At 33.2% G+C, this 14,518-nt stretch overlaps 1 protein-coding gene across 1 annotated transcript in view; it reads right to left on the bottom strand.

The window, feature by feature from the left end:
- LOC129219327 (MOB kinase activator-like 2) overlaps positions 1–14,064 on the bottom strand; it is a 456,395-nt gene extending 442,331 nt beyond the window's left edge. Inside the window, exon 1 of the mRNA XM_054853683.1 lies at positions 13,880–14,064. Within this exon, the coding sequence (XP_054709658.1) occupies positions 13,880–13,884 (5 nt within the window). The 5' untranslated portion in view covers positions 13,885–14,064. The remainder of the gene's footprint in view (positions 1–13,879) is intronic.
- Between the last annotated feature and the right edge of the window lie 454 nt (positions 14,065–14,518).

Here is a 14,518-nt window from a genome sequence, read left to right on the forward strand (position 1 = left end):
CAAAAGGGAAGTAAGTAGATTTGAATGAATCGATATTTTTGTTTTCTGATCTGTGAGCGCCCATTGTTAAGAGCATTAAATATATGTATTTTGGTAAAAAGCCGTGATTTTCATTTTGCTCGCATACGTCTAAGAGTTATCCGATTACAAAGGATTTTGAAACTAGACATAACAAGTTGCTATGTTATTGGTACGGGATTTTTTCGCCACTTCATTCTTGGTAATAAAATGAAGTGAAAGAACATTACATTAGTTGAACAAGGTTTTAATCATGACATTTCAATGCGTTCGTTTTTGAGCATAAAAACAATGATGACCACATTAATTTCATTTTAAATAACACATTTTTCTTACTCTTATTTAATTGACAGGATTTCTTCGATTTCTAACTATTTAATATTCCTGACCTGGTATAGAAATTGTTTTTATTTTAAATTAAAGGAAGCTAAAAAAAAAAAGTTTTTGCTTTTTGATAAATTTGATTATGTAACATTATTTTAGAGATCTATCATAGAAAATAATTTTTAAACATAAAATATTAAATTTAAGTTAGAAATTTATTTCGTTTCACTTCAATCTGTATGCAAATGGCCAGGTGCTCTTCACTAAATTCAAGGAGCTAAAAATATATCAATATTTTTTGTAAATAAAAGAAAATAGTTAATATTTTACAGATCTTTAACAGTAAATAAAGTTATACAGTAAATATATTTATGCTTTATAATTACAAATTTAGTTCCTTTTACTTTAATTAGTACGCAGACCTTCTTTCACCTGGAGCAAAAATAGGATAGCTTGCGAAGAAACGCTTAATTATTAACACAACATACAACTAGAAAGCTTCATAGAAATATTCAAAGCATCCTTAAAAAGAATTTGAGACTTGTTTCACTGCAAAGAAAGAGTATAATATCTGAAAAATTTACTAAAAATGAGTGACTCCATCATTTCGACTTCTTTATATGCCAATGGCAATTATAAAAAAGAAGCGATAATTCCCATGATTTACATTTCTTGTTCGACAATCCTAATAACGATTGAACGTTGGTGGCATTCAATACTCCCGGAAAACTCCTCTAGTCAACCACCAATTTTCACAAAATAAAAATCACATTGCTGATTCTTCCACAAAACAGAATTTAAAAAAAAAACTTTATAGCCACTTTAAATAATACATTAAACAAGTATTAGTTAATGATTTTAAAAGTTAGGGAAATATCTTACGAGAAAGTCCCATTAAGTTAATTCTTGAGTGCTACTTACAGAAAAATATGTTCATATACTCATACAAGTAATCAAATTCAACAAAAACACAATTACTGAGACAAACTAAAGATTCTCAGCTTTCAAGCAAAAAATCTTAATAAAATACAGTTATAAATATCAAGCGTCCTTTGCAAAACCGGCCAGTCGATTTTAAACAATTGCTTCGCATGTTTTCTTTAAGGGGTTACAGTACCTCAAACATGATGAAACGATCAAAATATTTTATATCGCTTATTTCAAAACTAAAAATTATTCTGAACACAGGGGAAAAGTTTCATTGCTTTAGTTCAAATATTTAAAGAGTTAAGCGTGGTTTTAGGCCATGCTCGCTATGTGTTCTTATGCAGAAGAAAAACTTTAAATTGCTTTTTCTCGATGAAGGTTTTATTGTGTTTTCATATCATTAGAATCCCTAAGGATTTTTTTCTATTAAAGATACAGCTTTAAAGTAATACTTTTTGCAATTGGGATAACATATTTGACAAAACTGTGCATTGGATAAGCATTTTATAAATTACTCAAATGTTTAAAGCATGTTAAACCTTCAAAAACCAAATTTTTTTTAAAAAACTTTGATTTTTTACATAGTAACTCGCAGAAAATTTTCTAATAAACTCATAAGCAAATGAATGCACAGACTTTTAGAGATGATTATAGTGATCGTTTAGCAAAAAACTTTTTTATTTAGTGCAAAAATAAAAAAAGCCTTAGGGATTTAAAAAAAATTGAAATTTTTCTCAATTTTTTGAATTTTTTAAAAAAGTAGGCAATATATTTAAATTTTGAAACTAAATTATTGATTAAGAAATAAGAATGCATATTATGGTTTCAAAGAAATATAAAATTTACTTAAATTTAAAAAAAATGTTTGAAAGGTACTGTGACCCCTTAAGTTAAAAAGTTAGGGCGAACCTTTTTGTGGATCAAATAAATGTTTCATCTTTAATTAAATATGAATTCACGAATATTTGTTAACTGTAATTGATTTGTGACATTTCAACCTAATTCAAAAAAAAACCTAAGTGTTGTATATTTATTACTTTAAAAAAGCCAAAATACTTATTATTTTCAAGTACGAAGATACTTAAGAAAATAAATACTCTATTTTCTTTGTGGCATAGTGATCTATTAATTTAATTTATTTTGTTGAATGCTTTTTCGAGCCAGAAATGCTAACAGGACAACGGGTGTCCTTAATTTCCCTTCAACTCCATACGAAAGCCGTAATCATTCTATAATACCCTTCCCCCTGAAAAACAGAAAAAGCTTTGTCAAGTTAGAACAAGGATTAAAAATGTTATTCCCTTTGTACTGGAACAAGCAAATACTTAAATATGTGTGAAGGGCAAGAGATGCTGGTGCCCGGATCAAAATTGTTCTGCCGCCCCTCTCCCCCAAATAAAATTCGCAATTTCAAAGCACCTATATTTAATTCCCTTTTGAATTTTAATATTACATTTTGAACACGTAATCTGAATGCTATGGGTATCATGCAATAAAGGGCCCCCATGCCTTGCAATTACACATTAAATGGATTACTCTTTTGTTCATTTTTACATGTCCGTACAGTGGCGAGTTCTAATGAGGTTTAAACATTACCTATGTAGGCAACTATCCAGGAGTTGGTTTTGAAAAAAATAAGAAATTGGATCTTTAACAGCTTGACAAAACGGAGTCGTCTTAAATTCATCATTCACAGCAGTCGTTTAGAAAAATCAGGGACAACACAAAATTCAATGATATAGAAATCCGAGTTTTCGGTAATATCGATACCGTTAATTTTTAAAGAAGTATCCTACAGCAGTCAGTATTTTAATCTAAGATATTTTGACAAATAATTATACTGAAAATAAGAAGTGGTAATTAGCAGATCACTGATGCATTTTCCCATTAATGTCTATATTTTCATGAGTTTGGTTCCAATCGAACCTTAACTTACACATATAGATAGGGCTTTTTTCAAGACATGAAAATATTCCTCGACATTTTTGGAGGAGTGAAATACGTTTTAGAGGAATGAAGTATGTACGAAAACAGCAAAGACCATAATAGTGATCAATTCCATTTTACAAAAAATAATAACTTTCAAAGGCTGAAACGGAAGATGGCAGGTAAAGAAAAGACGCCCACCTACTATTTTGATTTTTAACACTTAAAATGTTTGACATTTTGAATTTTTTAAAAAAAAAGAAAGAAAAAAGATAACATTTAAAATACAGTATTTTAAAAATTCCAATTGCTTCCACCCCCTCCTCTTTTTTCTACGATGTTAATTGTTTATTTAGAACAGTGAAAATTCGCTGGACTAAATTTTGAGGCGTTATTTCGACTTCTAATGCATGAAATACGCTTTCAGGACGTTGAAAATCATATCTGCTTAAAAAGATTTCCAACAACTGTTATCCCATTATGTGCAGATAAAGTTCGATTCAAAATCACATAAAAACTGCATGTGCACTTAAAACAGAACCTACAGTCTGTTACAGTCCAGTTAAGTCACATTTCTATGTTGTTACAACCGAATCACATAGGCCGGCAGTATATAAAAACCAGTTAGTCTCATGAGAATTTCACAGAACTTTATGTATTATTCAGGGGTGCCCAAGAGGGGTGGATAGCGCAAAATGCGTCAATAAAACCTTTAGGGGGGAGTAATTTGAAAGATTTTTACATCTTATTGGGGGGGGGGCTCTCTTTCTGGAGGGTGCTCCGTAGCATTTGAGAGGTACTCCTGTATAGCTAACCACAGAAGCGGAGTGCACAACTTATCACTCTAGTGCTCGATCAGTCCCTACTTTAAAGTGAGAAAGGCTGGTTTTTGACAACTATCACCTTCCGGCATTAACAAACCTTAAAACATTCCTCACAAATCTAACCAGAAAGCATTTTAGCAATGAATGAAACTGTATAGTTGACTCCTGAAACAGCCTGTAATTTAATAAACCATTTGCTTGCAATTCGATCGAACCTTGTAACGATCGAATTCCATCTAACAACTTAAAAATAGAAATCGAGCAAGGTTTGGTTATTGCTGATTCAGTTTGAAAATAAAATTTTAAAAACTTTTTCAAATCGAGGATTGAAAAAAATAACCGACTTGCTAATCTTTCACCTTAAAAAAAAAAAGAATATCTCGAAAATCCTTCAAGTAAATCACGCTCCTAACGATTGCGTCATTGTTCGCTAATGAACAATGATTTGAAAGAACTTCTTCAAATGTGAAATTAAAGAGAGATAAACACTAACATAAAAAAACGAACCATGTTATCCTTCTATTCAGTTCAAAAACCACGCATTTCTTTTGTTGAGGAACTTCATTTCTTCTAACTCACATCCTGCTTATTCTACTACGTGCCAGCTTCCGTAACTATATGAATTCTAACGTTATGTTCGCACGCCTGAATGATAGCAAGAAAACACAGAATTATCAGGATTAAGACAGAACAAAAAATAGAAAGAAAGGAATGACGCAAATCCTAGCAGCAAGCTCGTTTCCCTAACAATACAAAAAACGCTGCCCTACTTAGAATTAAATTTTAAAAAACTTATTACAAAAGACGTGCAATTTCTAGATCAGATATTTTTGATGTAACAGCAAAACTTATCTGGCAAAAAAAAAAAAAAAAAATGCTCACACGGAAATCCTTAAATTTAATACTAAATTATGACCAATGCATCATTGTTCCAGGGATTTACTCCCTCCTCCCTATTCATTCCTCAGAAATATTTTCATTATGATTACAGCAGTGGCGCAGCGAAGGGGGGGGGGGAACACCCTTCAGAGGCAATAGTTTTAACATAAATGCGTATTCTAATACAGAAGTTTAAACACATGAAAGGCCTGTTTTAATCACGAAACTCCCTTAAGAAGGTATTCTTGACCAAAAATCTAACCTTAGAAGATATTTTTGATTAAAAAAAAAAACCCTCCAGAAGGTTTTTCGATCAAAAAACCCCCTCCAGAAGGTTTTTCTGGCTGCGCTAGTGGACTGCAGAATAAAAAGCACCATTAGATGAATAAGTTATAATGCTTTATACTGCCGTGGGCCGGTAAGCCGCAGTACCTACAAAAAAGAGTTCTTGAGATATTTGACGAAATGCTTTTTTGATTTCCTGCAAACACGAGTGAAATGTTGGAATTTGATGTTCTTTTTGGGCTTTATTGTCTGCGAAAACCAACTGAGCAAGTTTGCACAGCAAAGTAAATATAAGACAAAAATGCAAAAAAAAAAAAAAAAATGAAAGTGAAAAATTTGTAGATCTCGGTGTATAGTAATGGATACGTTAAATTCGGAACTGCTAAATAGGAACTACTTCATACAGAGACCGAATTTAAAATAAGAATTGAAAACTTTCTCGCTATATGAGAATGGCCAATGACTACCAGATGAACGTTGCGTAGCAAACTACAGATACTTACGCCCAGTGGCGTAGGAAAAGGGGTGGTCCCCGGGTCCAGACCCCTCCCTTGCAGCCCAAAATCAAGCTCCAATAATGCAAATTAAAGTTATTTCATTCCACTTAAAATACTTTTTCCATCATCGAATCAATTTTTTGTATGTAATATTGTGTAAGTAAAATTAAAATCGGATCATCACTGATTCAATTAACGTTTGCAAGTATAGTAAAACTTGACTACAACGATACCGTTAGGACCTAAAAAAATAATTGTTATAGACATGTTATCGTTATAGACCGTTTGATTATTTATGCTGATATTTTGCGGGGTCCAAGAGAAATATCGTTATTGACAGGTTTTTTGTTATAGACAGTATTGTTTTACACAGGTTTCACTGCCATGGTTGGCACCTCCCTTGAAAAATTTCTAGCTACGCCACTGCTTACGCTTTGAAAAATATCATTATATCGTCGCCTCAGAGCCACACTAAGACATCTAATCCCAGGAAAAACACTAAGATATCCTAGTATTGCTCTGAGGCGACGATATTCTATTGACACCTATGCCTCGTAAAAACGGGAAAGTTGAGAAAAATTAGACCACCACCATCGGATTCAGCGCTCTCGATACACTGCATAAGAACTATATTTCATCCTCCCCCCCCCCCCCGGAAAAACAAGTTCATGCCGTTCCCCCAGTAAGAAAGTTAATCGTGTTTTTGCGGGGTAAAATACAGACAGAAGACACAGTAAACGAGCTATTTCTGTACACGTTTAGTGAAATAAAACTAGACTACGGCATGATGGCGAGTGAACTGGAAGCGAAAACGGAGCACTTCATCTTGTAATAGGTAGAATCGGAGAGAACGCGTAAGCAACCCAGTTCCGCATTCTCACGGAATTTCACCTATTACAAAATGGAGTGGTCCGTTTCCGCTTTGAGTTCATGCGCCATCTCTCCGTGGTTAAGCTTTATCTAAATTTAGGGTCGTTTATTTACATTGACGACTATTTGCTCAAATTGGCAGTACAGTCGACTTAATTTACTGAGCCAATCAACACAAAAATGAAGGATGTGTGCAAAGTTGTAGTACTAGTTAATGTCATAAAAATCAGATAATTTATCCACTTAGTTCTTATACTACGTGTGACAAAATGAAACAGAAGTTGCTTGATCAGAACTCGGACGTTTTGAGTGGTGTAGTTGTTATAAACGCAACGCGTTCATCGTTTCGATAGAGAAAAAAAAAAGACTTCAAAAAATTTAAATTAAAAATATCGTGATAATTGTAGACTAGTACTTGCGATCACCAGTTGAGAACTACTAGTTTATAGCGGTATTCCACGATCTACAGGATAAATACCCTATGATACTTGTAGATTTTCCAAGGAGTACGCAACGAGTTTATATCGTACCGTGGCAACAGAAATGAGAGCTTTCAAAAAAATAAAGGGGGGGGGGTTCAACATTGGAGACAATCAAGGTCACACGCAATACTACTCTTTTAACTGATTTATTCTAAAATATACTACAGTACGCGGAAAACTTTTATGATGATTTTTTAACTGGTTAGCTTTTACAGTCTAAATTAATAGTGAATAGTTAATTCTTGAAAAAAATTTCTTCTGAATTAAGAAATTTGAATGATGTGTCACTAAGAATTATATCGATTATACACCACTCCGTACCAGTAGTGTAAACTAACTTTGTACAAGTTTTGTAGCAAGAAAAAGTACTAAATTTAGATTTTCAATAAATATAGCACGTTTCTCGAATTTTTGAGTCACTTCTGTTGCCGGGGTGCGATATGTTAGACACCCAACATTTCTCACAGCAATACTAATGGGAAAAAAAAAAAAAAAAAAATCTCAGTCTAACTATTTACTTCCGCGAAGCTATGCTTCATAGCTGTTACGGCTCATGTCACCTCCAACGCTCAAAGGAACTGTTCACTCTGAAGGCTCGGATAGAGCTTTACCATGACTTTCCAATTGATTTCGCATTTTTAAGTGTTGTTCTGTGAGAAATTTGGAATTAGAGAATTGCTGCTATATCATAATTTTCTCCTATTATTTTTGATATTTGTGACTTTTTAAAAGAGTTAAGGGTAGTGGCTTTGACAAGGAAGGATTTTAAGATATATATCTTTCTCTAAAACTCAGAAGTTTCCTGAGAAACTCAGAAATCCACTCTGAGTTTCCTTTTTTGACCAATAGAATAGGATTAAAGCTAACCACATTCCCGCCACCAAATTTTTTTTCCGGCTACGTCATTGTTACGGGATACGCCCTGTACACATTATTAACGGGATACAATGGCAATAAGGTTGAGTGCCACTGGTTTAATAATATACATATATTAATGTAAAAGTCCGAAATCTAGTAAATGTCAACTTTTTTCCGGTGAATTCCGGAATGGTGACACCGGAAACTTCCGGTGATTTCCGGTGAATTTGGTATTTGAATACATTCAAATACCAAAGATATCGGCGAAAAACCGAATGTTTTCAGTGAATCACCGGTGAAAGTCGACATTATCCAATTTCGGTCTTTTGCGGTAACATATACACATAAGTAAAATAAAATGCATCGTTTTATTTGACTTTGAGCACACTACGTGCCAGGGATCAACCACTTTAGCTTGATATGACGTTAAGTCGCAAATAATGGATTTCAAACAGACGAACAATGATTAAATATATACAACGATATCTTTTGATTAATTTTACAGTAAAATGTAATCATGGAAAAAACGGGGAAAAAAGTAACAATTCTCGGCAATACTTAAGCTAGTAGACTCTTATGTACAATGTTAGAGATCTTAAAAAAACAATAGGATTGATAATAAATTTTAAAACTGGTTCTTAAATTTTTCATAACGCCACACAATATCCAGATTATTTATTTATTTTATACTAACATTTTTTTTCTTTTTTAAGCATATAATACATACGGTATCGTTCACGTGTCTGAAGCATGTTAGTCTAGTCAGGTAGCCCCACCTGGGGTTCGCCTCGTGATCTGAGTAGTTTTATAAGTTTTATGGGAAGGAGGGGGCCCAGCGACCAAACTGACATACCACCTTTTTTGACAGAACTCGCACTAGGCTCTAATAAGTTCCAATAAATTATTTTAAATTTAAAATTTACTTTTCTTACAATTACTAATTTTATATTTGTTTCAATACTGCAAGATTCCTTTCCTCTTTGATTAAATTTTCGTTCGAATTATGAGAAAAAAGGGGAAAAAAACATTTAAAGCTTAAATCATTTTTGAAACCGGGGGCCTTTTTTCAAGCTCAAGACGTAGGGCCAACAGGTATCCTTTCTCCCACCCCCCTGTCCCGATTAAAGTAAAATGGCGCCTGATAGCAAAAGAAATAAATGAAAATAAAAGTGTCCTCAACGTTACCAAGAAAAAATTTCAAATTTCAGGCCTTGGGGCAAGGTCAGTAAAATTTAAATAAACAGAGGAAAAATATCTCAAAAAAGCTAATTGGGAAGAAAAATACTTTGACGGAAAAAGTTTAATAAAGAATTTCAGATAAGAAAGAAAAAGCTTGTGAAAAGTCTGAATAATAGAGTGTTTTTCTTTTTTTCTGCATTCAAACTGATGTCTACTTCAGGTTTATACAACTGACCTATTATTAGATGCGTTAGGAAATTACTACTTTAGCAGCAACTGTTACTACTGCATGCAGTAAGGATTTGAGGAACGCTTATATTCAAGGTCAATCAGTTTCAGGGTCAAACTTTCACGTGTGCTCATCTGCTGGGTATACGCACGCTTGATGGGGTGTTGAATTTGCCGGAAACTTACCAAATCCTTTTTCCTTTTTTTTTTTAAAATGTAACGGAAATATATTTTTTTTTTTTTTCAATGGGGGATGTAATGATCCAAGGATAAATTTAATATCACTGTAAAGAAAACAGATTGTTTAAAATTTTTAACGAAGGAAAATATTTTTTTTTTTTTTAAAAATCGCACGAAACATTTAAATTATAATTTTAAATAACTCATAATGAGGAGGTGAGAAGCAAAGGGACGTAAGTGGACATTTTCAAGTTTTGAGCAAAACGCGTTTAAAGATAACTTCCTAGGTGGGCTTTCATTTTTTTTTTTTTTTTTTTTTTTTTTTTTTTTTTGTTTTTGTTTTTGTTTTTTTTTCTAAATCATGCTGTATAGCTGCTTGCCCAAAGACAGAGGAGAGGTTCACCTACCATTTGTACTGGTTATCCCAAAATTTTTAATTTTGCCACTTACACCCCTTTGCTTCTCACTGCCTCATATGTCTCAGTCATTCACAAATTGAATAATGAGTTCGGATATTATACATTTTTAAAAAAACAGTTACGTTTAGCTAAAATTTTATCGAGTAAAAATATCGCAGACAAATGTGAAGTTTTGTAAGAGTTTCTTCATTTTATCAGAACGATAAATTATATTATCAGCAAATTGACTTAGGAGCCCGCTTAGTTAATTAGAAAACGTACATATTTGACAAGAAATGTCATTGCTTCTAAAAATGATATTTGTATTCAAATTTCAAAAAAATAAATTCTAGCCACTTTTTAAGTATGGAACCCGTGCTCCAGTACTTCGCTTAAGTTGAGAACACAATATACCCCCCCCCCCCCCCCCCCAACAAGGCACTCTTTTTGGCAAAAAGAACATTAGGACATAAAAATGATTATAAATAAAATATTGTAAGTGGTTAAAAAAGGTTTAAACATATGAAAGGGGGGTTGCATGCACCGTGTACTGTGTAATTCGAGTGACACGTACGGACCTCACCCGAATTAAGAAACTACCCTAACAGGTGCCGCACTGCCGGGGAAAATTAATGCGCAGTATTTGCAGAACTGAGTTATAGAGATATTTGAAGAAACGTGTTTTGGATTCCGCACTAACAATAAAGAAATGTTGGAATCTTGACATTTCTTCGTGCTTTATTTTCAGCGTAAACAAAAAAAGCAAGATTGTACAATAAGCCAAAGTACGGTAGATGATACAAGTCTGAAAAAAAATAAAATAAATAAATAAAAAATGGGGCGAACAACGGTAGTGTAGGCCTTGACGATAAATTTATTTTCTGCGATATTTCCACGAGTCCGAATTCATTCTAAACTTATTCTCGGTATCCTCAGTTACACCTGTTATGCAACGCAAGTGTTTTAATGTCACAGTAGGATGTCCAAAACTCGAATCGTCGAAAATCTCAACGCCCTTTTGTGAAGTTATAATGAATGATCCTTTATGCTACAAATGTCCCTTAATTTTCGTGAAATTGTCAGAAAATGTAATAACAGACTGTAGCATTATGTTCTGTATTGTATGTTATGTACATACACAGTGGCGTCACAACGGGGGGCGGTCCGCGCCGGGTGTCTCCGTCTGGGGGGCGACACCCTAAGTGGAATTGCAGGTTTTTGAAAAATATGAAGCTAAAATGTATTTTTAAGACTACAAATTTGAAAATTTTCCGGCGGAGAAACCCCCAGACCCCCCATTTTTATTTGCTTTTTTTTATATTAGCCCACTTAAAATTTCGTTATAACACAAATGTAGTTGTTTCTGAAAATTACATAAATTTCAAGGGTTTCTTTTTTTTTTTTTTTTTTTGCGTCTGTAGGGGGGAGGGGTGACACCACAAATTGCCGTCCCGAGTATCACCCATGCTAGGTACGCCACTGACATACATATTATATAACAACTTTATTTGATTCAATGGCATACTTCTTTCCTCCAAATCTACATTTTCTTAGTTATTTTTGAAAATCCGAATGGTCCTAATAAGTACGGATTTTTAAAGTTCTACAGAATTTACAATTTGTTTGGCATGTTTTCTATACTGCAATGTAATTTTTCGATTCACATCTGCCGTTTCAAACTTGGGATTAATTTTGAAACACAAGTTCAAACATTATGCTTTTACATTTCCATGGTTTATATCCTCTTGTCATTGTATCGCCTATCATGGTTGATTACAAGAGAAAGAGTAGCAATAGGGCAGCAGGCAGCCCTCACGAACAGTTCGAGTTACGAGTAGTTTTTGTGAAAGTAACTCATTTGTACGAGGGTGATGATGTCAGTATACAAATTTAAACAGGAAGTTATAAAGTAAAACTTTCTATAGTTGTTTTATGTAAAGGGTCATCTTACTTAATTTATGACTACAAAAATTTCAATGCACGAGTACTTGAGGTTAAAATGGAAATCAGCTTTTAAAACTGATAAAACGAATGCTCAAACCAAATAATTAGGATAATTGAAATAGAGAAAAATTACTATCCACAATTCAGTACATACAATTTTCAATGAGACCTTGGAAATAATATTTAAGTAAATACATTTACTTATGCAACAGATAAATGAACTGCAAGAAACGGGCAAATTGACAAATGTTGAATTATTATTTTGGTCTGCATTCATGGTGACAAACACTTAAAAATAAATCTTTTGGCGCTGCAGGGAGGGGGGAGGGGTCGTTCAAAAATCATTAACAATGTGTCAAAAAAAGGATTTCTTTTTTAATACTCAAACGATTCAAAAGTACATAAACATTGGATATTGTTTTCCACAATTTTGGATGTTAGCATCTTCATTCAATTATTTACTTAGCACCTTGTTTTAATTTAAAGATTTTACAAATGCAACGTTGGATCACACGATTCTAATTTACTTTCGGTGCATTTTAGAGAATTTTCTAAATTTATTTCACTAACAAGAAATTTCAAATTTAAGGAATTAGGAAATTTCAACAATAACAACTAAATCCGAACTTTCACGTTACGATTCTACTATAAAGACAAAAAAAAATGGAAAGTTATAGGATGCACTCCCCCCCCCCCTTTCTAAAAAACGCGTCAGCATTGTTTCAACAAAACCTGCACTTCCTTCCCCCAAAAAGTAAATTCTGGCTGCGCTAGGTGATTGATCGTATTTTTAGTCGAATTGGCAAAATATTGAAATTCCAGAACTTATCGTGTGTTTCACAAATGGTATAAAAAACATCCAATAATAAATCACATTTTAATGTGCTTTATTATTAAAATGAGTATAACAGAAATATCAAGAAAAAATGTTTTGGCAAATGCTCCAAGAAACAGTTGAACGATTAAGATCGCATACCCATCATTAGGGGATCTGGGGGGGGGGGGTCAATTGTACCCCCCCCCCTCAACTGGCATTGAGAAATTGATGTATTTACATAAAAGTGGGCGTGGTTTTTGCTGTTTTGCGACAAAATTTTGTCCAAAATTGCATTTCGATATCCTCATAAAACTATGTTGTAAAACATTATTTTATAAATAAAATGTTGATTGATACATAAGAAAATACGCAGAATAATTAGAGAAACGCAAGGGAAAAAAAACATGGATTGTTATGTTAAAAGTTATTTAAAAATCATTAATTTTTAATTTCTCTTCATTAAAAGAAACAAAATATTCGACAATATTTAGTAAAATATTTGCACGGTAAGATGTTACATTTTCCTTATTTTACAATGAAAAAAAATTTTATTTGAAAAAACATGGAATTTTAGATTACTCTTACAAAAGGAAAGCTACCGCACTGAAGCATTAAAGAATCTAAACAAAAATAAATAAGCGTAAATATCCTGGTACGAGTTTCTCCCACGTGTTTCTAATGTTGATCTTCAAAATGACGAATTATTATTTTCGACAAATAATAGCTTTCAGCTAGAGCTAACTACTGCGTGTTGCTGCTATGATCATGGAGTAACAAGCGAAAAAATTGCACATGAATGTAGGCTTACTCGCAACCGTAAACAAAAACAATGCTCAGTGAAATGAAGTCGACGCACTTAAAAACGAGTATCGGCAGGTAGTTCCTACAGATCGTTTTGAGCAACATCAACAAATTAGGATCAAGGTACGATTATTTTTTTTTAAAGCACAAATAAACATGAATTGAGCTGCGAAGGAATATCGATTTAATAAATATTTTGATACATTAAGCCTACCGGTATAAAAATAATTTTTCTAGCAGACGATAAATTTAGTTATGAAAATGGTCGTCACAAACACGGAGCAATTGGAAAATAAACAAAGTTGAAAAGGGAGCAATCATCTTTTAAGTAGTGAAAACATAAGATGTACATATAATTTTAAGAAAATGTACTTCGAGCAGTATTTTCTAGAAATTGGGGATAGTGTTGATTAAGTGAAAACGCACATAAACGATAACTCACCCCATAAACCAATCCACAGTGTCCCGAAGATATTCCGGTAGCCTATCCAGCTTGGAAGAAGATTCGAGGCAAACACTTTGTATAAGATGAAAATGGAAGCAACAATGACTCAAAAACCAGCTGTTAGACTTGCTTGCTTCACGATGTCAACAGAGCAGCGCGTAAACCTCAACTCAACATGGCCGACACTATCACTCTGCGCAAGAAACAGAGGGACATTGCGTCAATAGGTGGCGATAAGATCGCGCGCTAATCCATGTACGTTCCCTGCTAGGATATTTAGATTATTTTTATGCTATACAGCGGAATGAAAAAGAGTTACTGAACTCGGTAGGTTGTTAAGGTGGATACAATTTTGTTTTACTAATGATACACGCCGTGCTTTTCTTGTTTCTTTTTTTCCCTCCCTTTGGGAGGGACGCTTTAGATCAATAGTAGCGAGAATATAACCTGAAAATAACTTTATAAATTCGAATTCGTGACATAAATAAATTTTGTTGCAAGATATTATTGGGGATATATGAGTTCAACTTAAAACCAATTATAGTTTCTCAATTTTTTTTTTTTTTTTTTTTTTTTTTTTTTTTTTTTTTTTCACGCTATTGGGACTTTTTGCGGAAGGTCAATCTATTTAATTGA

This window comes from Uloborus diversus, chromosome 3, assembly GCF_026930045.1.
Source record: "Uloborus diversus isolate 005 chromosome 3, Udiv.v.3.1, whole genome shotgun sequence".
NCBI classification, from domain to species: Eukaryota; Metazoa; Arthropoda; class Arachnida; order Araneae; family Uloboridae; genus Uloborus; species Uloborus diversus.